A 24,513-nucleotide genomic window follows, 5' to 3' on the forward strand; every position below is an offset into this window, starting at 1 on the left:
AAAGTACCTGCAGTAATAAAATTCAAAAGCAAAAGTCAGCAGCAGGTACAGCAGCTTCCCACCAATTCATTGGAGCACAGAAAGACTAGTATTCTTAGTGCAATAGTTATGTCACATCTGGATGGTTATCACTGAACTACTTTAACTAAATGATTTAGGTTAATTCTGCAAGTCTGAGGGGATGATTTTGGGCCATAAACATATATTATAAACATGCTTGCTCATTCCTTCCATTCCTGAATTTCAGAGGTTCAGCAGTTGCTGTCACATCTGTCATAGAGGCAGCAACTGTGTCTTGGAAACTTAATGGATTCCACCCTCAGTTCCGATCTGAGGAGTGCTTTTTCATTTTGACTTAATGTTGACAACAATTAAGTAATAGCCCAGGAAATGCTTTTGTGTACCTTTCATTTAAAAAAAATTTCTGCATATGTGTTATCTACCACAATTTGCATGTTCTTGTATCTGCCTCCTTAGACCTTATTCATTATATAGTATCACTCCATTTTAGATATAGAAATCAAAAGAAGGACCATAGTGTCATTTATTCAAGAAATATTTGTTGAGTTACTTTATGTGTGTAAAGTACTGTGGGAAGACAAAGTAGTACCTGATTTCAGAGACATTGAAGTCCAGTATTTGAAGTAAGGTGAACACAAATCCATACAACATGAGGTAGAATGGAAAGGTCCAAAAACCTGTAGGAGTTCAGGAAACAAACAAAGCCCTTTTGGCTGAGGTGTTGTGGGGAGTAGAGCAGAAAGCATTTCACTTGAACAGCACAAGGCTTATAGTATACAAAAGTGAATCATCAGACTTCATGTCAGAATGAGACAAATGTCACTTTTACACAGCTCCATCCAGAAACTCAGGATTGTAGAGATAGAAAGGAATTAGAGAAGCATGCTATTCTTCCTAAGACATTGAGATGAAGCATAGTATATGGTTTTTTCTCTTTTTTTTCCCCCTTAAAAATAATTAAAAATCTTATGAACTCCAATTTATATAACTCTGAGATGCTGAGGTTTAAGTCAGTGAAGACTACAAAAGATGTACAGTCATCATTTAATCACTATTTAAAATCATTATAGCTTTATGGGTGGCAGCTGAAACATGATTCCTCATGTCATGGCTATTCAACAAATGGTACAAAAATTACCATGTCATATTAGCTTATTAGATTCTCCCCCCACCTTGACTTTTCTCTAGCAATGTAGTAAGACCTAAGATCCTGATATGCCCCTTGTGTATATATTGCACTATAAATTTTTATTTAATGTTTTTATTTAAATATAATATTTTTCCCAATTATATGTAAAAATTTTAACATTTGTTTTCTGAAAATTTGAATTCTAAATTCTCTATCTTCCTCTTCACTCCTAAAATGCTGTTTTAAAAAAGTTATCCTCCTAAGGAAAGCCAAGTAGCTACTTCCAGTCTCTGTTAAGATAAAAGCCTTTTTTCTCTGAGAAATTGTAACATCATTCAGAGTATTTATATTGCTTCATAATTTCTTTACTCTATAGTATATTCAACACTATGCTAGTCAATATGGGGATGTAAAACGAAGTAGAAGTTTAGATCACTGTCTTAGAGGATTTTGTGATTAGTTGTGAGGGATAAATAACATCTAAAATTGTTAGTGAGTAGGATTGGGCAGTGTGCCAATAAGTGTGAAAGTTAAAAGAGACCATATGTGTGGTACCTTTCCAAGATGAAAAAGATCAGGAGGATTAGAATGCTGAGAAAAGGCGGAGGAGAGAGACATGAATCAAGCCATGAAAATGTCTACCATTTGGATTACTAGATTCAGTCAATAAGCATTTATAGCTCCCGCTATTTGCCAAGCATTGTCCTATGTTCTGGGATACAAAACATATCAAAAGACAGCAGTTCCCTTCAAGGAGCTCACAATCTAATTGGGTAGACATTAAGGAAACAAATATGTACAGATATGCCATGTACAAGATAAAAAAAGAAGTAATTAACAGAGAGAAGGTACTAGAATTAAGAGGAATTAGAACAATTGGCATCCTATAGAAGGGACTTTTAAGGAAGCTAGGGAAACCGAGATATGGATGCTGGAGTATTGTGAGCATGAGATCTAGGGAAGGAAAACACCCAAAGTCAGGAAATGGAGTATCATCTTTGTGGAACAGCAAGAAGTCCAGTGTTACTGGGCTGAAGAGTATGTGACAGGGAATAAGGTGTAAAAAGCCTGGGAAAGTGGAGAGTAGGGATCAAGTTATCAAGGCCTTAGAATGCCAAACAGCAGATTTTACATTTTGTAAAGGAGGCAATTGAATGAAACCTAGATTGTGAGCTTTAGGGAGTGGAAGAATGGTATTACACTCAACAATAATAGGGATGTTTGGAAGCAGGGAAGAGTTTTGGGAAAAGATAGTGAATTCATTTTGAGGTATGTTGAGTTGTAAGATGTCTATTGAGACAGCTAAGAGGCAAAGTAGATAAAGCACTGGTTCTGGACTTAGGAAGACTTGATTTCAGTCTGACATCAGACACTTAATTACCCATGTAATTCTGGGCAAGTCACTTAACCCACGTTTCCCATCCTTTTCTAGGTCTTTAATGAGGATAGTAAATAGCACCTTCATGCCAGGGTACTGTGAGGATAAAATAAGATAATTGTAATGTACAGTGCCTGGCACATGGTAAGTACTATATAAATGTTAGCTATTTTGATTATTGATCACCCAGTTTGAGTTGTTTGAAAGGAAGCTGTAAAAGATGTGAGGCTAGAGGTTAGCAGAAAAGTTAGTGCTAGATAGGCAGATTTGACAATCATCAGCATAGATGATAATAAATCCAAAGGATATCATCAAGTGAAGTAGTACAGAGGGAGAAGAGAAAAGGACTGACTCTGGACAGAATGGATACCCATGGTTAGTGGACAGAACTACATGAGGATCTAGAAAAGGAACCTGAGGGGTGGTCAGAGAGGTATTAGGAGGTACAGGAAAGAGTGGTGTCCTCATAATCTAGAGAGAAGAGAATAATACCAAGGAGAAGAATGTGATTGACATTGTCATGGGCTGCAGAGAGGTCAAGAAAAATGGAGATTGAGAAAAGGATTTGATAATTGAGAAATCATTAGTAAATTAGAGAACAGTTGTGATGGAATGCTGAGGTTGGAAGTTAGATTGTAGGGGGGCATGGAGAGGACTTGGAGTTAATCTATTTTAGATGACCACAAAAGAATTTTGCCCTGCAGGATAGAAGAGATATAAGACAATGCAGAGATGGGGAAGATCACCTGGCAAGGTTTTGTTTTGTTTTGTTGAGGATGACAAAAAACAGGGCATATTTGTAGCCAGTAGAGGAGCCAGTAGAGAAGAGATTGAGGATAAGTGAGATAGTGGTGATGACAGAAAGGACCATCTTTTTTGTGGAATGATAGGATAAAATGAGATTGTTTTTGCATATAGATCAGTGGTTCCCAAACTTTTTTTGGCCTACAGCCCCCTTTCCAGAAAAAAATATTACTTAGCCCCCTGGAAATTAATTTTTTTTAAATTTTAATAGCAATTAATAGGAAACATAAATGTACCTGTGGCCATCATCACCCCCCTGGATCGCTGCAGCATCCACCAGGAGGAGGTGGCGTCCACTTTGGGAATCACTGATATGGAGGATAAAGTCTTTGAAGTAAGAAGAACAACTTAAAATGAAAGCAAGGAAATAGAGATTATTTCCATTGAATTAAAAATCATTCATTTCCATATCAATTCAGTAGACAAACATTTATTTTCCTTGTTTTCTTAAAATGTTCAAAACTGCTGTGGCTTTGCTTATTAATTTAGAAGGACAACATGATATTAAATGCATGAAGTTTTTGCATGATGTCACTTAAAAGGCACAGTGTTTCATAGCTAGGTCTGCATTAGAAAGGAATTTAAACTTTTTTTTTTTTTTTATCCAAGTTGATACTTATGCGACTATTGGATTTTTTTATTTTGTGGGAAACATATCTTTTTTCCCAAGGCATATATACTACTTTTGCCAAGTTGACCTGCCTTTTTTGAGATGATTTAAAATGTCAGTTACTTCTACTTTTTTTTTTTTTACCTTGTTTAAAATTTCAGTAACAGCATAGCTAATGACAGACTTTTACGGTTTTTGTTTGTTGTTTGAGATAAAGTCAGTAAGTACCTAAAGAGGAAATTTCGTTCAGTAATTTGTTGCTATAAAATGATTTAGATAAACAAGAATGATTCAATTCTAAAGCTACCAAATTGTTGGGTCAGTTTCCCTGTGAATTTGAAATCAAGTACTCCTTTTTGCCACTTCCCTCCAAATATGTAAATCTACTAACATTCTTCAAAATATTGACATTAGAAGAACATGCATTATTTAATTGAGAAACCCTGGTTTTAATCCCAACAAAGGCACTTATTAGCTATATGACTGGGCAAAGCCATTCAATCTCTTAAACTTTGGTTTTTCTCATTTATAAAATAAGAGAGTCACCAATCATTCCTATCCTGTAGGATTAATCCAGAAGTTCAAATGGGGCAATTTATTTCCAACAATTTACAAACTTTAGAGCTCTATACAAATGTCAGATATTCATTCACACATTTGTATACACCCATATCATATATATATATATAATCTTACCAGATTTTTTACTTCATTGATATTGGGAACTTTGGTAGAGGAATTTTACCTACCAGTTTCAATCAGCATACATATTCTGTAATCCATGATCTTCTAGAGCTGCCTGGTTCAATGAGAGGCTATGTAGTCTTATATAGACAGAGATAGGACTTGAACTTGATGCTTCTTAGGCCAGCAGTCTGTCCAACACATTATACTGCCCTCTTTATTTGGGCTTTAGGGTATATAATCATCAGTGACCCTAAGTACAAGTGAAAACTAAAGTATTTTTATCTTCAACCTCCCCTCTCACCTTCAGAAAAGTAGAAGCAATTAAATGTCTATTTCCACATATCTTGGCCTTAACTGCTTATTACTTTTTTTAAAAAGTCTTAAAAACATGTTATACTGATCAACCATATGACATCCAGTTTCTAATTAACAAAATCTTAAAATGTCCTAGTAAAACTCTAATCTAGGTAGAGATCACAAGGTAACTCAGAGGTGGAGCTAGAAAAGATATGAGAAGCAGTCTAATTCAGTCCCCTTAACTTACAATTCAGGATACTGAGTCCCAGGGAGAGTAAGTGACTACCCTGAGGTCACAGGTAATAAGAGGCAGTCCCAATTTTAAGATTAGATGATTCATGGATTCTAATAACTTTACTAGTCTCCTCACAGATAAGCCTTCTCAACACAGGGAAGGTTGGGGAAAGAGGTAATAAATGGAAGTTGATTATAAATTCTCTCTGGACAGTATCCATAATGAAAAAGAAATTGCATAATGTTTAAAATTATTGGTGAATTTTACAGATATTCTAAAACTTCAAATTAAGCAAATTAATTGGGGAATTAGGTTGTGCTGATTTTTCTTTTTCTGGTTAATCAAAGACTAACTAGCTGACACTTTTGGTTTCAATTTATGTTTTTAAAAAATCTTTAAAAAAATTCTGCCCTAAATGAGTACAGTATAAGTGTGTATAATAGCTTTCCTTAGTCTTTCAAAATCTTGTAGTTCCTCAGGGCCAGCTTCATGTTACTTACATTGTGCTAACACAGAAGTCTAGCTTTTAATGGTATAGAAGATTGGCCTAATCTGTAATGATTCCAGGGGGGAGGGGGAGTTAAAACCTAATAAGAGATTGTTTTCTTTTCATTTGCCTTCTCCCCCCTAAAGTGAATTTAGCTGGAGAATTAGGTTTCTTAGTTGGGAGACAGAGATTCTGGCCACTAGTAGCTATTAACTATGATCTTGCACGTGTTTCATTTTCCTTTTCTGTATAATGAGGGAGCTGGGCTAGATGGTTGCTAAGGGCTTTTCCAACTTTTAACATTTTTGTTTCTTAGATTATCAAATATTGAAATTATTAAAGTTAATTGAGAATTATTGGGTTTTGGTTAATTGAAATTTCATGATATTTATAGCTTCCAAATGCCTTTAGTGTTCAAAACATATGATATCAAAATATAGAAAACAGAACAAACAAACAACATTAGATATAGTTTCCCTTTTTGACTAGAAATTAAACAGTAAATAGGGAAGACTTAAGAAAACCTATTCATTTGAAGTTGATGATTATCTGGTGTGGTTGTGATGCAAGTTACTAGATTTAAAATGTAACATGATGCCTTTACTCCTCAAAAGTATAAAAAAGATAAGTGAAGCTGTGCAATTATAGAGCAAAAATTGTAGAGGTTAAACCCTTTGAACATGGCTTGAATGATATCATAGAGACCATAGATAGTTTGGACACAAGTATTTATGGTGAATATTTAATATTTAATTTCCTAATATGTGGTTTTTCAACCTGCATCTTCCTATAAATAATAGGAAAAGATAAAGCCACCTCAACTCTGATAGGTCAGAGATTTTTGAAGAATTATATTTAATTCAGTTTTAAATAGAAAAAAGATCACAGGCTATTAGACTTGAAGTATAAAGTGCTGGAATGGCAAATATGGAGTACTTGATGATATGTAGGTTTGTGAAATAGAGACACATTAATCAATAGTGACACTATTCTTGTTTCTCCGACAATATCATACATAAAAATGTGGTCTTTCATTGTCTTCTTCCAATATTTAAAATAGTGGTCATTATGCTTTATTTCTCATTTTTCTTTGTAATGCTTTCTTTGAGTAACAGAAATGCATCATTAATTATTAACACATGGATTTAAATGTAGTATAATCATAAGTGCCTAAATAAAAAAAAATAATGATAACATTTATATAGAACTTAATAAAACACCAGGCACTATGCTAAGCACTTACAGTTATTATTCAAGTTCACCAAGATAGTAAATGCGTGATGAACTCAGGTCTTCTGGAATTCCAGCTGAGTGCCTTCTGTACTGACCTGCCAACTAGCTACACTCTCTGCCATAGACATATAAAGAAAATAAGTCTCTGTCCATAAGGCACTTAAATAGATACAAAGCACAATGGAAAGAACAATGACAGTAGAATCAAAGGACATTGATTCAAATTCTATTTCTGATGCTTCCTATGTGACTGACTTCGAACAAGTCCCTTAACCTTCTGAAACAAGATGATGAAAAGCTATAAATGCCAAACAGGGGAGTCTGCATTTGATCCTAGAGGCCACAGGAATTTATTGAGCAGAGAGTGATATGGTCGCAACTGTGCAATAGGTATATTTGGTGACTATGGAAAAGATAAGTTAGAGGAGAGTCTCAAGGCAAAGAAACCAATTATGAGACTTTTGCAGTAGATAAGGCTAGAGGTATGAGTACCTGTCAAGATTGGTATCTGAGAGGTGGAGTCAGGATGGCAGCTTAGAAGCAGCAAAAGTTGATTCTTCTGTGTAAACCCTTCCAAACCAATCCAAAACAAAGGACTTTGAGGGGAGCAGAAAACCAAATCCAACAAGACAGAGCTGTGGGATCCTCCTGCTCAATTCAACTAAAAAGTTAAGCAGAGATGGTTGAATTCTCCAGTTTAAGGAAAAGAAAGAAGGAAGGTCCCAGGGCCTCCCCCACCTACTGTGCTGAGACTCAAGCAGTCAGTGGGATCTCAGGGTGAGGGCTCCAACTGGGATGGAGTACCTTGCTACCACAACTACATGAAACTCAGGTCTCTGACCATCACTGGCAAGGAGGCAGCTGGAGGAGAGAGAAGTGCCCTTCTAGCTTTAAACCTGTGATCCTATGAAAGTCTTATCACCCCAAACATACTAAAAACACCTTCAGGGCAGGAGCCAGTATATTTTATACTTTATGTGTATTCCTCATAATGTTTTAAAGTATTGAGCATACAGTTGTTACCCCCTTGAAAATGTTTAGAATGGATTAGAAAAGAAGCATGGAAGGTCAGGGAGGTGGCTCATTGGATAGAGTCAGGCCTGAAGATGGCAGGTCCTGGCTTCAAATATGGATTTGGCCTCTGACACTTCCTAATTTTATGACTTAGGACAAGTTACTTAACCTCAGTTGCCTATCCCTTAGTGCTCTTCTGCCTTTGAATATATAGTTAGTATCCACTCTAAGACAGAAGGGAGTGTGTTTTGTTTTGTTTTATTTTGTTGTTTTGCTTTGCTTTTCTTAAAAGGAAAAGTAGCATGGTGTAGCTTGCCCTCTATCCAGTCGGTTTATATTTAGGACCAAAGTTATGATTCCCTAATAAGTGGGAAAAGATGCCTAATCTTTAATATTATTGAAAAGAGAAACTTTTACTTTTATATCAGATATTATACCACTGTACACTATAAAAGGAATGACTTCAAAAAAGAAAAGTGACAAATTTTGAATACGTTTGTCCACAAAATGTACTTTGAATACATGCCCATTTCACCTTCAGTCTTTTTTCTTAGAAGTTAGTTCTAACTTCATTCATCTGCTGGTTTCCTTGGCTTTAACAAAGTAATATAATGATTCTACTGCCTCAGAATTATTTAAAAGAGCACATGGCCTAGCGAGGAACCAGTATCACATTTGCTCCAGCTGATATATATGTTTAATTCTTTCTCCCTGGGTGGTTTAAGAGTAGAGGATAACTGGTTCAGTTTAAAACCATCACGTTTATGCCAAATAATCAAGAACAAGTTTGGTAGTTGAAACATGTAATCACATTGTAGTAGGTAGAAATGATCTTGATCTCAGAGATCATTTGGTCCAATCCATATCTGAATGGGAAATGTATAAAATATATTCAACAAGTAATCATCTAACCTCCCTTATGTGAGGGAAGTCACTTCTTCTCTAAGGGAATTCCTTCTATCATTAAACAGAAATGTTCCCCAGTGCAGTTTCTACTTTGCCTTCAAGGACAATTTTCATATGGTTCTTGAAGATAGATAACATATAACCCATAAATTTAATCCTGGCCAATCAGAGAGTTGTAATGGCAATATTGTGTGTATTCTCTATTTTTTAGTTTGGACATTTTGTTGTTTTTTTACTTTATTTTTATTTAAGTCCCCTTAAAAAAAGTGAAGCAGGTGTTTCTTTATTCACAAATTTTGACGTTTAGGTTAGGTATATTTTCTACTATGACTGATTATGAAACACTACAATAGATTACCAATTTAACCTGGACATTTTATTTCAATTTTTCAGCTGTTTATTTTCTACACTGACAGGATACTATTATAATCCTTTTACCCAAAGAAACTGTGAACATACCAACCTCAGCTTAGATTCTCACCTGCCTTATGTTTTGCAATTTTGGCCAAGAAAAGACTGATAGATTATATAATGTCTCTAGTTCCTAACTAGTCCTACGATTTTAGTCCTTCAATGTTTTTCTTATTAAGAAACTTGAAATGTCATGACCTCCAAGCTAAAATTTAATTCTCTATTGAAAGAGGGTTGTTTTGAGGAAGGGTATGTTTTTCAGCCTCATCCAAATATTTTTCAGCACACCCAATTGTCCTGAAAGTTGTTAGCTCTTTGGCAGTCTACAAAAAGTATGCCTTTATTATTTTTATGGGTCCATCCTGTATTTCAGGAAGCTACAGAAAAGCTGAAAATGCCCTAACCTTGTAATCTTTTCATATGTATTATGGATTTTATTTAGCTGTCAAAATTCCTTTTTCTAATTTCTCTACAACAAGATTCTGACCTATCAATAATATTTTGATGCAGGAAGTGGTTTTAGCATACAAAATATCAATAAACATATGAGATAAAGTGTAGAGTAGATACTATAGCAGATTGAATTTATTTATAATTTAATACCCAGTCCTAGCCCAATAACATTGGAGTTATTCTAGTCTAGGGTACTGGTTTGAGGATCATTACCAAGAAAGTTAACTTGCTGGTTGCTAATATTTAAATGACAATGATGTCTACCTAGCTTATTCTTTTTTTAGTGAAAGAAACTATGTGTTCCTTAAATCTGAATTGTAGTTCTGCCTCTTCCATCATTAACAAGGTATGTGCCCTAGACAGGTTATTTAGCTTTAACTCTGGATCTATTTCCTCTTCTATAAAATTCTAGACCTGCTTGCTATTTTTACTTAACTCTGAAATGATACCCAAAATGTGATTTTAATCTGTTTGTGGGAATCTTGTTCCTCTAATACAGCATCCTAGTAAAACTGCAAGAACTGGACTGATATAACATCTGAGAATTATAGCCTCAGAGTAGTTATCCCTAAATAATTGTGCAAAGATAAGCAATATCATCTCAAACACATCTGAATGACATAAAAAAGAATTGGTTTGTAAATCTAGTTATCTACTTGGATATTAGAATATCAAATAAATACCACTGCTGGATTTATACCCCAAAGAGATAATAAGGAAAAAGACTTGTACAAAAATATTTATAGCCGCGCTCTGTAGTAACAAAAAATTGGAAAATGAGGGGATGCCCTTTGATTGGGGAATGGCTGAACAGATTGTAGAATCTCTTGGTGATAGAATACTATTATGCTGAAAAGAATAATGTACTGGAGGAATTCCATGTGAACTGGAAGGACTTCCAGGAATTGATGCAGAGTAAAAGGAGCAGAACCAAGAGAACCTCATACACAGAGACAGATATGCTGTGTGTGGCACAATGGAATGTAATGGACTTCTCTGCTAGCAGCAATGGACAATTCTGAGGGACTTATGAGAAAGAACACTATTCACATCCAGAGAAAGAACTGTGGGAGCAGAAACACAGAGGAAAAGCAACTGCTTGATCATATGGGTCGATGGGGATATTATTGGTGATGTAGACTCTTAAGAGGGCACCTTAATGCAAATATTAATAATATGGAAATAGGTCTTGATCAATGACACATGTAAAACCCATTGGAATTGCTCATTGGCTACAGGAAGGAGTGGGAGGACAGGAGGGAAAGAACATGATATATAACCATGGAAAAATATTCTAAATTAATTAAAGATTTTGAGATAAAAAAGAATATCAAATAAGTTGTCGAAGAATAGATTTTCTGTCCTTTCAAAAGGACAAAGTAAGAGAAAAGTAAGAAATATAATGCAAATAAATTCAGTAGGTAAGGTAGCAACGATTTCCAGGTATTCATCCCTCTCCTCAAAATACTTTTTGTAAGCAAAATAATTTCTTGAGTTTTTCTTAATGATTAGAAGATTTATTCATCTTAATTATATGCTGTGTGATGGAAATCATTGTTGATATAAAGAATTTTGAGACATATTTCCCCAAAATATTACTTAAAGTTTGTCTGCAGAAATTCATGTTATAAAATTTTAATTATTAAATATCAAGAACACACTATGGTCATTGACTCTTTTTGGTCAAGATCAGAGCACTGGACATAGAGCCTGTAGATCAAAAGTTCATTACTCTGTTTCTTAGTAGATCTTACTATAGTATTTATATTCTGTATATGCAACCAAGAGAGAATGAATTATGAAAGGAAAAGTGGAGCTGACATGTCTACTGTTATTTTATTTTCTTTAAGGTATGCAAGAAGGAAATGAGAGATAGTAAATTGACAGCCTGTCTTTGAAGTTTTTATCTTCTTGATAAAATATGCTCTTAAAGGGAAGGTTTCTCCTAGTAAACTCTTTTAATTAAAGCTCTTTTTTCTAGTTCCACTGAGAAAGTCCTTTACCAGCACTGAAGCTGTTGCTAACTAATTGTGAATCAGGCAACTATTTTCTTTTAATGTAAATTCAGAATCAGAAAAATTACAACATACAACTGATAAGACAGATTCTAGAAAAGAATATAGTCATTTATTTTATCATTGATATGCTAATTGTCTCTAACTTTAGAAGTCTTGTTGAAAAGATGCCATGGATAAAGTAATTGAGTTAAAAGCCTCTTGGTCTACCAAAAATCGACAGATTTTGTTGTTGTTATACCAAATTGCTGATTTAGGGTTAGTTTGTAAAAAGCATATTCTAATAACTTAACCATTTTAAAAATCACTAAACACTAAAAGAACACATTTTTCTGAGAAAAAATAAGAGTAAAATAATATAAGAAATTGGGGAGCAATTTTAAATTATTTTCCCCTTAACTCTTGTAACATTTCTTCAGAATTATTGTAGAGAGTGATTTTATTGTTTTAAAAGTTTGTGGTTTTTTTTTAATCACTCACTCTTTAGTAAGCTTCCATAATATCTAGTGAGTAGTTAGCCTCATTTGTCTGACTCTTGATTAAAATTCAGATTGTGAACTCGTTGGGTAATACAAGATCAGAAAAACAAAGGATTGGAATAAATGATAATTGAAGGGCAGAAAAATATTATGAAAACTTAAAATGATTAGAGCTGCCTAAAATTGGAATAGACCACTTTGGTATGTAGTGGACTTCTTTTCCCTTAATATATTTGAATAAAAGGCTGGATGGTCACTTACCAGGTAGGGTGTAGTGGGAATTTTCACTCATTATGAGTTGAACTAGATGATTTTTAATGAACCAATCAACTCATATTCTGTGTTTATGTAATAGGTAGGATTGACTTGGAAAGCTTGCAGTTTGAGAGTCAAAAGCAGGCCATTAAAGAAGAAGATTAGATTCAGTCTTTACCATATCTACCAAAATGGTTATTGGTGGTCTCTGATGTCATGATTTGGTAAAGGCATGATGGAAAGGAATGAACATTGGATTCAGGTTCCCAGCTCTTACACACACTATTTCTTTTTCTTTCTTTTTTTTTATTTAAATATTTTTAATTAAAATTTTCCATGGTTACATGATTCATGTTTCTACTTTCCCCTTCACCACCCCCTCTACCTCCCCCCCCCATAACCAACGCACATTTCCATTGGTTCTAACGTGTCATCAATCAAGACTTATTTACATATTATTGATAGTTGCATTGGTGTTACACACACTATTTTAAACCCTAAGTTTAACCTTTCTCACTATTGGCCCTCTCATCATTAAAATGAAGGGGTGGATTAGTTGATTTACCAAGGATCTTTGCAGTTCTAAAAGTCTATGATTTTTATGGAACTGTTCAAAGAATATTTCCTGTCCTAAGCTTTATCTGATTTTTATTCTTATCATTTTCAGTCTCTTGGAGTCGTCATAGGTATAGCATCTTCTCTCTTTTCATTTCTTTTGCATTGTTCATAATCTAGCTTTATGATTTTAAGTATCTCCTTTGTATTGTATTACAAATTAATTTTCTAAGCAGGAAAGCTTTCTGTTATTTGTCTATAGTTCTAATATTTGTAAGTATCCTACTCTCAAATGGGATTTGCAGCACTTCTAGGATTTGTTTGTTTTACACAAAACATCAAACTTGCTAATGAATTGGATCAGGGATGGCATATATTAACTCAGTCTTTACTTCAGAATCTATTGGTGGCTTTCAGTGAGCTTTTTTTTGGTTTTTCATTCAAATATATACAACATTTCTGAATAAGATACTTTGTTGCTACTTTCTTATTTTGAAGGGAAAGGATTTTTAATATCCTAGATTTCAGAATTCTTGAAGTTGAAGAGTTCCTATCATAGTTGGCATCTTGACTCTCAGGCATCACAGGATTATTCTCAATGTTATCTCAAAAGTTGGACCTTGGGCAAGAAATTAAACATATGAAATTTCAATATGATGCTTGAAATGTCCAAATTTAGTCTACTTTTTTCCTTTCATAGATTAAGTGCACCATTAAACATTTTTAAGAGAAAAAAATTTGCATGTGTTAACTTGTTAAATATCACTTTCATGAGCATAGATTGCTTCCTTTGGAATTTTTTTTCCTGAGAATTGGTATGTATTTTAAAAAATAAATAGACAAGGACATACATGTGGATTGTGTATAAGTTTCATTACACTTCAAGTCTTAGGTCTGTTCTTAAAGCTTTTTGAAACTGTAGGGGTCAGCATGAAGTCTCTCCCCTGAGAAAGTACAAAAGACTTCATTAAAATTTTTCCTTGGCTGTGAATAAGCTGGGCTCTGGAGGGCATATGCTGAATATGGCATATCTTAAATGTTTTATTTGCTAATATGCATTATCTTTAAATGGAATTTTTCTGGTGTAGTCTTGATTTGAATTATAAACTGAAATAGAAAAGACCAATCAGCATAAATATCTGAAAAGGCTAATCCTTTCTCATTAAGAGATAACCAGAGTATTTTATGACCTATGCAGAGGATTTTAATAGTAGCTAAGACATTAAAAATGTCACCAGGGAATTCCATGAGTAACCTAAAATATGATGAATAATCTGGCTTTAGTTCTAAAAGAAGGTAACATAAAATGGGCAAGACTTAATTCATCAGACTAAGTGAAAATGATAAGAATGAACATACTTGTATATATTTTAAGAGATTTATGATAATGCTATAGTGTTATATCTTTCATATTTAAAAAAATGATACTATGGATCCAATACTTTCCTGGTGGGTTCAGATATGGCTTAATTCCCTCTGCCCCCTGAATTGAGTACCCAAAGGTGATCCATTTATGTTTTTAAATGCTAAAACTCAGTGGAAATTTAAAAGTGTTTAGTAGCAATTTTCTAAAAGGTTACTTAATAGGGAAATAGGCCCTATATGAATAGTTTTTCTCTGAAAAATGAACTATAATAATTCTGAAGGAGAAAGTTTGTTAAGACTTTTCTTCATTGAAAATGAGGGCTCCAGGAGGGAGGCCTGAGTTTTCCAATTCCAAATAAAGAGCAAAAATTTTAAAAATAAATCCTGACTATGTTGATTTCTTTTTAAAATGCAAATTGATGTAAATACTGTTTTATTAAAGGGTTTTTTTTTCTTCAAAAATGTCAAATGAATGACTTTTAGCTGGAGTCAGGAAGTTCCAAGTTTAAATCCATCCTCAGACACTTGTATCCAACTCTGAAACACATGCTCTGCTCACCCCTCTTTTCTCAACTATAAAATGGCAATAATAATATAACTTACCTCCATGGGTTGTTGTGAGAATTAAGAGAGGTAATATTTTTGAAGTACTCAGCACAGTGCCTAGAACAGTAGACATTAGAAATATTTATTTCCTTCCTTTCTATACCAGTGTACCAACAAAGCAAGCAAAGAAGGTAAGATTTACTGAGAATTCTCAAATAAATTGCCCTAGGACCGTGATGGTGAACCTGTGGCACAGGTGCCAAAGATAGCACACAGCACTCTCTGTGGCCACATGGGGCCACACTTCCCCCACCCCCAAAGTCTGTTACTAGAAAGGCAGAGGAATGTGGGCAAAGCTGCTTTTCTCCCCCTCTCCACTGCAATTGTGGACATTTCTCATATGACCAACTCCTCTCCCCAGCAGTCTAATGAGAGCACACAGTGGGTAAGGTGGGCAGTTCACAAGTGGCAGAGTTGGAGGGGAACAGAGTGCTTGGGCCCCTCCCCTCCCCTTTTCAACACATGCCTCTCATCAGCTGTGCCTTTGTTCAGCAACTCAATGGGAGCACTTCCTCCCACCCCTGTCTAGTGTATAGGGGGCTGGGGTGGGAGCAGCACTGTATCTAAGAGGATGGGGCATCACACTCATTCTGGGGCAGGGCTGGCACTCCATCTCTAAAAGGTTTGCCATCATTGCTCTAGGAAATAAGTCTAATAGACATGAATTGAAAATGGTAATATATTTCCTTGTTCCAAAGTATCTTGGTGACTGATAATGAATTAACATGTGGTCCATAAACCCCTAAGGAGCACTGGGAAGAAAAAATTGGGTGGGGGCCAAAATTACACTTTTCATCAATCTCTAATTTAAATTTAGTATTCACTTCAATTATGAATTCATTAAAAGCAACATTCTGGGGTATCCTTAGGTTTCATCTGGCTGCAAGGGTCTTTGACACACAAAAAGGTTGATAATCCCTGACCCGTAGGAATTGGTTTTCCTCTAATAGTCACTATTTCTGAATTACCATGTCCAAGTTTTTTTACATTTTTCATGGTAACTGACTACTTGGTACCTAACCTCCACCTAAAGTCCTACTACAGTTTAAATGTACCTGGAGGTGTTTTTGATTTTTTTTTTTTAAACCCTTGTACTTCGGTGTATTGTCTCATAGGTAGAAGAGTGATAAGGGTGGGCAATGGGGGTCAAGTGACTTGCCCAGGGTCACACAGCTTGGAAGTGGCTGAGGCCGGGTTTGAACCTAGGACCTCCTGTCTCTAGGCCTGACTCTCACTCCACTGAGCTACCCAGCTGCCCCTGTTTTTGATTTTTGAGGATATATACCGATTTCCACTATAAAGTTATGGTCTAACAATGGTTCAGATTATGGACTTAGCAATAAATTCTGTGTCAGTCATTCATGTCCATCCTAGTTAAGTTTAAGAGAATAAGTTTAATATAATTTATTTAATTAATTTCTATGTGATAATTTATGTAATATAATGATATATAATTGCATGACATAATTATTTATATAACACAATTTTAATTAATGAGAATAAATTTAAGAAAGTCATAATAGAAAGTTTGTCAGACTAGACCACTTTTTAAAGAGGGGGCCAAAGGAAAGGAAATGGAAATGCTCATCTCTTAGTCTGTTTCTAAGGCAACTCTTTCGAAGTTTCATTGTATTGTATCCTACTCATTGTATTCATCAGATTAGGAATCATGTCGTAGCATAGAATATTGCTGGCAGTAATTTGCCCATCACTGCTCTAGACCATTATTTTATTCAGCCAACCCAACTTATATGGACTATCTTTTGAATTATTTAAATGATTGCGCTTTTCATTTGTGGAGGCTTATCTTATCAGATTGAAGTCATAGGTACCTAAATATTGGTATCCCCAAAGATCTCTTATGAACATTATTTTAGAATTTCTTTTTAATTATCTTCCATAGATGAATCATATTTCATCTTAGGCCCAGACCTTTTTAATATCAAAAGAAAAGTTAATGCAACAATAGAACAAATTTAATACATTCTCGAGCAAAGACAGGACGAACAACAGTCACAAGACTCAATGATTTAACTTAGCAGTGCTATGACTGTACATTGTTGTATCCTCATTTCAAAATCATCTTCAGTTTTAGAACCAATTGATACCATTTTTTTTAACCCTTACCTTCTGCCTTAGAAACAGTTGTACATATTGATTCCAAGGCAGAGGAGTGGTAAGGGCTAGGCAATGGGGGTTAAGTGACTTGCCCAGGGTCACACAGCTAAGAAGTGTCTGAGGTCAGATTTGAACCTAGGACCTCCCATCTCTAGGCCTGACTCTCCATCCACTGAGCTACCGAGCTACCCAGCTGCCCCCTCAAATTGATATACTTTTTAGAGAGAATGACTTTTCCCTTCTCACTTTTAGAAGTGGCCTCTGGTTTAATATGTATAATAGTCATAAGAAGAATACAAGGTCCAACTCATTATTATGTCTGTTAATCTGGATTGATACAGATTTCAAATTGCATAATATTCTACTCAACAGCCTACAATAATATTCTGAGGTCATATATTTTATTAAATATGTCAGTTTTGGGAAAGAGTATTTATTCTAGTCATAGAAGTATTAGATATACATTTCCCCCTTCTTACCCTCCATTCTATTTCAAAGTTAGATATAATATAAAACAATCATACAACCAGTTAAAAAAAACAGTAGAAGCCCAGTACATTATAAAGCAATTTCATGTTCAAATTTATATTATTTTAATATAAATGTCAGGTGTTAAAAATCTGTCTTCTGAAATGACATATGATGAAATAAAAACCTTATAATATAGTTATAAAGAGTTTCCATTATAATTTGATTTGATGTGATTTATGTAAACTTGCTATTGTAAGTTTGCTTTTTGTTAAAGGCACGAGTGTCATGAGGCAAAAACTCAACTTACAAATGTTGAACATAATTACAAATTTCCATTTGTCTGAGTACCATCAATCTTTCTCTCTCATTACCCTCTCCCAACCCTGTCTCCTTGTTAGCCTCTCACTTTAGACCTAGTAATCAAACTAGTAATACTGTATTACCTTTATTCCTGGAAAGGATATGCTTTTTTATTTTTCTGTAGTCTTGAGATTATAAAAGGGCATTAGGAAGGAAATATAGAGTATCAAATAATAAGAAATTCACGCCTGTACAGCCCACTAAAGTTTACACATATTGATCTTCAACTATGTAAAAATATTATTGATATCTCTATATAGATGTAGACCTTTATTTCATATTTTATTTCTGTTTAATCAGAAACATTGTAGTAGCAGACCAAAAATAGTACTCTGTACTCAGAGCTTTTTTGAACATGATTAAATGTATAGCTAATACGTACAACTCAATTTTGGTGAGAATTGCACATATTCTTACCGTGTTAAATCTATTCTCAGTGATTTTTTTCATCAAGTTTTTCCTACTCGTTTCAGCCTTTATATAGTTCACTAATAAGTATTTAATTATTCTCTTTTCCAAGAGTATTTCTTCTTTGGTCTTTATTCACCCCATTTTGAAGATGTGAAGCAAAGGATATAATTTTTAGAGACTCTTGTTTTTGTTTTTGTTTTTTTTGTACCATAACTGAAAGCCAGAAAAGATGAATAACAAAAGGCAGAAATTGAAATATGTCTTCCCACCCCTCTATGATCCTTGTAGTTTGAAATTGTACTTCTGACAGGAATAATTCTTAGCTTAAATTCATTTGTCACTGTCGCAGAATTGAGGGGGGTGTGGTAACACAGGTAATGTGGTGTGACATTAATAGTGCAGTAACAAAGTTAACCACATCAGTGAGGTGCAGGAATGCTGGCATCAATAACAAAAGGTTGATGCTGACATAAATCAGCTACAATGTCATGAGCATCTAAAAGTCAAGGAGTTCATATTTCTCATTTACCATTTTTTCCACAGACAGATATTGGCTTAAAAACACTGAATGATTTTTCATCATGTTGCCTATGTACACTTTTATAATTATACCATAATTTCCATTAATTTATTTTTTAAATAATCATATTTCAAAGTTCAATTCTATAACTGATGGATACGAAAAGACATTGGTCAAGTGGAATTTGATGTTTCTCTACAGCAAAATAAGCATATAGATTGTATTCAAGAATGTGTATGTATTACTATATTTTTAATTTTTATTTTCATAAAAGGCTATGTTCTCCACCTCCTGCCTTTCCCCACACCATCCAAATAAGAAAGAAAAATAAAACTACTTATACATATGTATAGAGTCAAGCAAAACAGCTTTTTGCACTGACTATATCTGAAAAGAAAAATATCACAATCTCTACTCTCAGTCTATCACTTTTCCTTCAAGAGGTTAATATCTTGTTTCATACCTAGTTCACTGGAGTTATTGTTCCAGATTGTGTTGATCAGAGTTCCTAACCCTACAATAACCATCATAATTTTCTTTCATATAGTCTATTCTTAATTTGAGAGATAGAATGTAAGTTCAATGTATACATATCCTTTGCTACTTGGTTTTTCCATGTGAAAAAATTTTACTGTTGAAGGATGCTTATTCATAGGTCACTGCTTTGAAATGAAGAGCCTGTTCCTGAATATTGCCTGATATCAGCCATTAGATTTTTGGCCAGTTTTGAGGAGGAGGATATTTAAAGGAGGAGAGAGGTACAGGAAATTTTGTCTATACCAGTTATGATAGGTCTTTGGGTAAGGATAGGTTATAAAACTGTGAGGAGCCACATTCTGTAGAACCCTTTAATGGGGAAGAGGACGGAATGGTGGAGTATAGTTATATACTGTTTTGGAGACAAACTCAAAACTGACGTTAGGGGTTGGGGAGAAAGAATTATGGGATGCCACTAATTCTTTCCCCCTTGGCGGACCATTCCATGAATTTCTTCACTTTGGACATCAAAGATTCCTTGTTAAATTTGTATCTAATCCAGAGCTTTAAATCTGTCATCCTGAACTAGAATAGTAGTGTTAACTGTATATGGTCTTAGATATATGATTAAGCCTATATCCCAATAAAATTTGATAAGTTAGAGCCATTAAATATGAAACATCGGCATATTTTTTAAAAAAAGATGATGCTAAAGAAATCGGACTCTCAGATTCCCATCAAAGGCATTTCTTGTTGAATTTGAAAGGTCTAAAGGGACACTGAAGAGTATATTGAGCCATTTTATTTAGTAGTTGTATATTCTTTCTTGAGTTCTTCTCTCCTAATTTCTGATTGTACCTGGTACAGATGTACAGAGAACCTCCTTGGAAAATGGGACAGAGAGCAGAAGGTGTGTACAATAATGACTCTTAGGAGCTTTCCATATCAATTAGTTTGGAAAATATTGATGATTAGACCATACTCAGTGTTGTTGGATATATAGCTTCTTTGATTATCTTCAAGTAGACAGACATGCAGTAGTGAATAATTTACATTTTCTTTACCTGTTTCTCTTTTTGTTTATGTTTAGAGAGTGTTGTTCTCAAAATGTTATGGGACTTAAGCAATGATTAGTGGTCTACATTTTTATTTTAAATTGTTCTTTAGTTTTTGAAAAAGAACAAAAGTCATTAGAAATAAGATCATTTAATAGTGACTCATATAATTACTGTGAAGAATAATTGTAAAGTAAGTTGGAGAGAAACTCATCCAAAAACTTTTAATGTCCTCTAAAAAGTGATTACAATATTGTTATTAAGTGTGTATGGCAATGTTTATTTTAGTTTATCTATTGGATGAAAGGAATATATCCATCTTAAAAACAATGATTGTATTAAGTATTCATCTTTTAAATGTTATTTTAGTTTTAACATGTCCCATTGTTTCCCACCAACCCCATTAACTGTTTCTCCTCTTCAGCTGTCTTTCTGTTACATTGAGCATGAATATATTTTATGTGAACTTGTTCGTGGACATTTTGTTTCTCCTTTTGTCTTTGTATTCCCAGCACTTGGTTTAGTACCTAGCACATACAAAGTAAATGCTTATTAGTGTTTGTTGATTAAAGTAATACATCAGAATTTGTAGGAATTTTAGTTGTACATCTAGTCCCCTACAATTAGCTTACAAAATTGGCCAATTTTGGTCAGATCTGAAAATAAAGATATTATCCTATTTGGATATAAAATAGACAAATTTTGTAGACTTATGAATTTTTATTTTCCTCCATGAAATGTCAGTAGTTTTGAAATATCTATCTGTTGTTTAATAAATGCTGAGAAAACTTTCACAACTGGTTTTATTTTATTGCTACTTAAAATGTTAATAGTTCACTTTTATCACACTTTATGATTTATAAACCCTATTGGTTTTAAAAATTGCTTTCCTTACAATAGCCCTATAAGATAGGGAGTGTAGGGGGCAGCTGGGTAGCTCAGTGGATTGAGAGCCAGGCCTAGAGACGGGAGGTCCTAGGTTCAAATCTGGCCTTAGACACTTCCCAGCTTTGTGACCCTGGGCAAGTCACTTGACCCCCATTGCCTACCCTTACCACTCTTCTGCCTTGGAGCCAATAGACAGTATTGACTCCAAGACAGAAGGTAAGGGTTTTAAAAAAAAAAAAAAGATAGGGAGTGTATATGTTTTATTGTCCCCATTTTGCAGGTAAGGAAACCAAGATTCATTGAATAGAATTACTAAAATCATCCTATATCTTATTACTATATGGAGGTAGTAATTTCTTTACTTTTTATTTTATACCACAGTTGGCTCTCTCATAAAGAACTTGTATAGTTGCTGTGAGCCAGCTAGAATCCCCCTAGTTTTTATATGGTGTTATTCAAATACATATAGCTGAAATATATTCTCACTCTTAAATCCTAATGGGATAAGTTAGGAACTTATCTGTTTACCAATTTATTTATTATTTCATTTGGTTTCATTTTTTCAATTATATGTTTCATTATTATTGATAATAGCTTCCGGCTTTGAAGGTGACTTTGATATTTCCCACAAAAATATAAGGTCTCTGATTTCAAATCACAAGTAGAGGGTTGATGGACTTTTGGGCCCAGTTATAAATGAAGTACAGATGGGAAAGAGATAAGGTTTTCTTCCAGATGGTTTCAACCTTATTTTTCCCCCCTCAGGCTCAAGATGAAGAGGAGGAAGCTTTTCTCGATTGGAGTGATGACAATAGTGAATTTGATCCAAGCACACTCCCAGATCCTGATAAGCACAGAAGCCATGAACAAACATCTGATGATGATATGGAAGATGGAGAGGGGTATGTTTTATTTAGTTTTGACAACTAGTACCAGTGATCTTTGTTTCTCCTTTGGAACCTGAAATCTTGCTTCTTCCCCTTCCCATCTTCACCTTTACTGATCTCACAGAAAATGCTACTATAATATTGCTGCCTCTTTTTTTTTTTTTTGGTCCCTGGATTATCCTCTAAATATAATTCAGATCATTTGGATTTCTTTTTAGATACTGTTTATTATGCTGTAAAGTTCTCAAAGCGATTCATAAGAAGTTGTGTTTTTGGTTTAGTTTAATTTCCTCTTTTCTCTTTCTTTTCTGTCTCCTTCATTATATTCCTTAAACTCAAGAAAGTTAGCTACTTCCTACCTATTAAAATCCTTTTCCTTTATGTATAGACATATTAGGAATTGTATTTCAACCTTATGTCAAAAGGATCTTGCTAAGAACTTTTTAAAAAAATGGTTAGTTCTGTGCAGAAAAGGAAAGAATATTTAGGTGGTCATACTTGTACATTATGGGATTTGTAGGAAAGAAAATATCAAATATACATAATGACTCAGAGTACTCCTCTATTTTTAGAATAGTAGACAAATTTCTTCAGTGAAAAATGTGTTTGCGTGTATGCATATATGTATAAGTACACAAAATGGATGAAATATAGGGAGCAGAAATGTTTGACATCAATCAATATTTTTTGAATACCTATTGCATTCTGTATACAATACTACACATAAAGGGGATAGCCAAATTTAGTGGAATTCAGTGAGAGTGACTAATTAAAAGATGAAATTAATAGAATTGAAAGCAAGAAGATAGTTTGAATAATATAAAAAAAATTGAAAACATTTGTCTTATTCGAATGCTTTAGGGAAGCTAGGAGACTAATTAAATTAGGTGTACTAGAATTCTTCAGTTACTTGGAAAATTCACCCACCCAGAATATTTCTCTCCCCAGTGAAATAGCATAAATGAATAATTACATCCTATGCTACTCTACACAATGTATAGTAAACTTGTAGTTCTTAGTTAGCTCATCAGATAATGGGATAAAAATATAAATGCATATTTTCAGAGATTTGGTTAGATAAATTCATAGAAATGGAAGACTATGGAAATCATCTAGTTGATATACTTGTCCATGTATCTCCTCTACAATACCCCCCAAAAAGGAAATCTTAATTTGCTTAAAGGCCTCTGTTGAGGAAGAACTTGCTATCAATGGTCAGTTTATAAAAACATTAAAGAACTTAGTTATGTGTTAGTCTTTATCTTTTAAGGTTGCCAACATCAAAGGCAGGCATACTACTTAATGAGTGGCAGCTGTACTCTCCTTCAAAATATTTCAAGTTGTCAGTGTTGGAGAGAAAATTCTGATTCATGTAAACCATTGGGTCTTACCCTTCATAGCTGTTATGCATATATTCTTATCTACACTTTTCTCACAGTCTACATTGATCACTGAAACATTCATTTTTGATAATCATTTTTGAGTAACCATATCTAATAACCATATTTTGTAATAATCATTAAGGAATTCTCATTCTTAGGTTTACTATCCTAAGGAAGGAATAGTTGGATCTTACAGCTGTTGGTATATATCTTTTTAACCATATTGACCAAATAACACTATTTGAACATATCTAACCACTTTACCATTGGCAGCATTGATCTTTTTAGTCATTGGAACAATATCATCAGATCTTTTGCTAGTAATTTATGGGGATTATTTCCTTTATTTTGTCCTGTAATTTCCATACACCTCTGTATAGTCCCTCTCTGCTTCCTATTGCTTTCCCTCTCCCAGTGCCATTTCACATATTATAAAAAATGTTAACTGTAAAATTTCTGCTTGAAAAAAGTGGCACAATCATGTAGTGATTCATAACCCGAGTGCTGCATTGTTACCAATGAAATGCTAAAAAGTCCCAGAAGAATAATTTCTCTAATATGATATATCCTTTATTATGGGAAGACATAGACAAGAATTTATATAGGATGAGAAAGAATTAATTGTCATCAGACCCATTCAAGAAAGACTGAATTATTGATCTACGTGGTAGTATTCACTGTCTTGTTTACTCTTACTACATGCCTAGCCTCTTCATTTTTTGACAACATAGATGTTGTCCTAAATGTTGTTTTATAGTCTTCTTCCTAAATATTTATAAAGATATTTTATTTTTACCAATTACATGTAATAACAAATTTCCACATAAGTTTTCTGAAGTTATATGATCCAAATTGTTTCCCTCCCTCCAAACTCTTCCCCCCTTCTGGAACTGGCAAGCAAATTTATCTGGGTTATACATGTATTAACAAGGAAAACATTTCCATATTATTCATTTTTGTAAGAAAATAACCACATGAAAATCAAAGCCTCAAAAGAAAACCCC

General features: G+C 34.0%; 1 protein-coding gene across 1 annotated transcript in view; it reads left to right on the forward strand.

The window, feature by feature from the left end:
* The window catches only part of DDX10 (DEAD-box helicase 10), a 286,236-nt gene extending 264,000 nt beyond the window's left edge, over positions 1 to 22,236 (forward strand). The window contains exon 18 of the mRNA XM_044669140.1: positions 22,006 to 22,236. Within this exon, the coding sequence (XP_044525075.1) occupies positions 22,006 to 22,170 (165 nt within the window). The 3' untranslated portion in view covers positions 22,171 to 22,236. The remainder of the gene's footprint in view (positions 1 to 22,005) is intronic.
* The last annotated feature ends 2,277 nt before the right edge of the window (positions 22,237 to 24,513 follow it).

The sequence above is a fragment of the Gracilinanus agilis genome, chromosome 3, assembly GCF_016433145.1.
Source record: "Gracilinanus agilis isolate LMUSP501 chromosome 3, AgileGrace, whole genome shotgun sequence".
Taxonomy (NCBI): Eukaryota; Metazoa; Chordata; class Mammalia; order Didelphimorphia; family Didelphidae; genus Gracilinanus; species Gracilinanus agilis.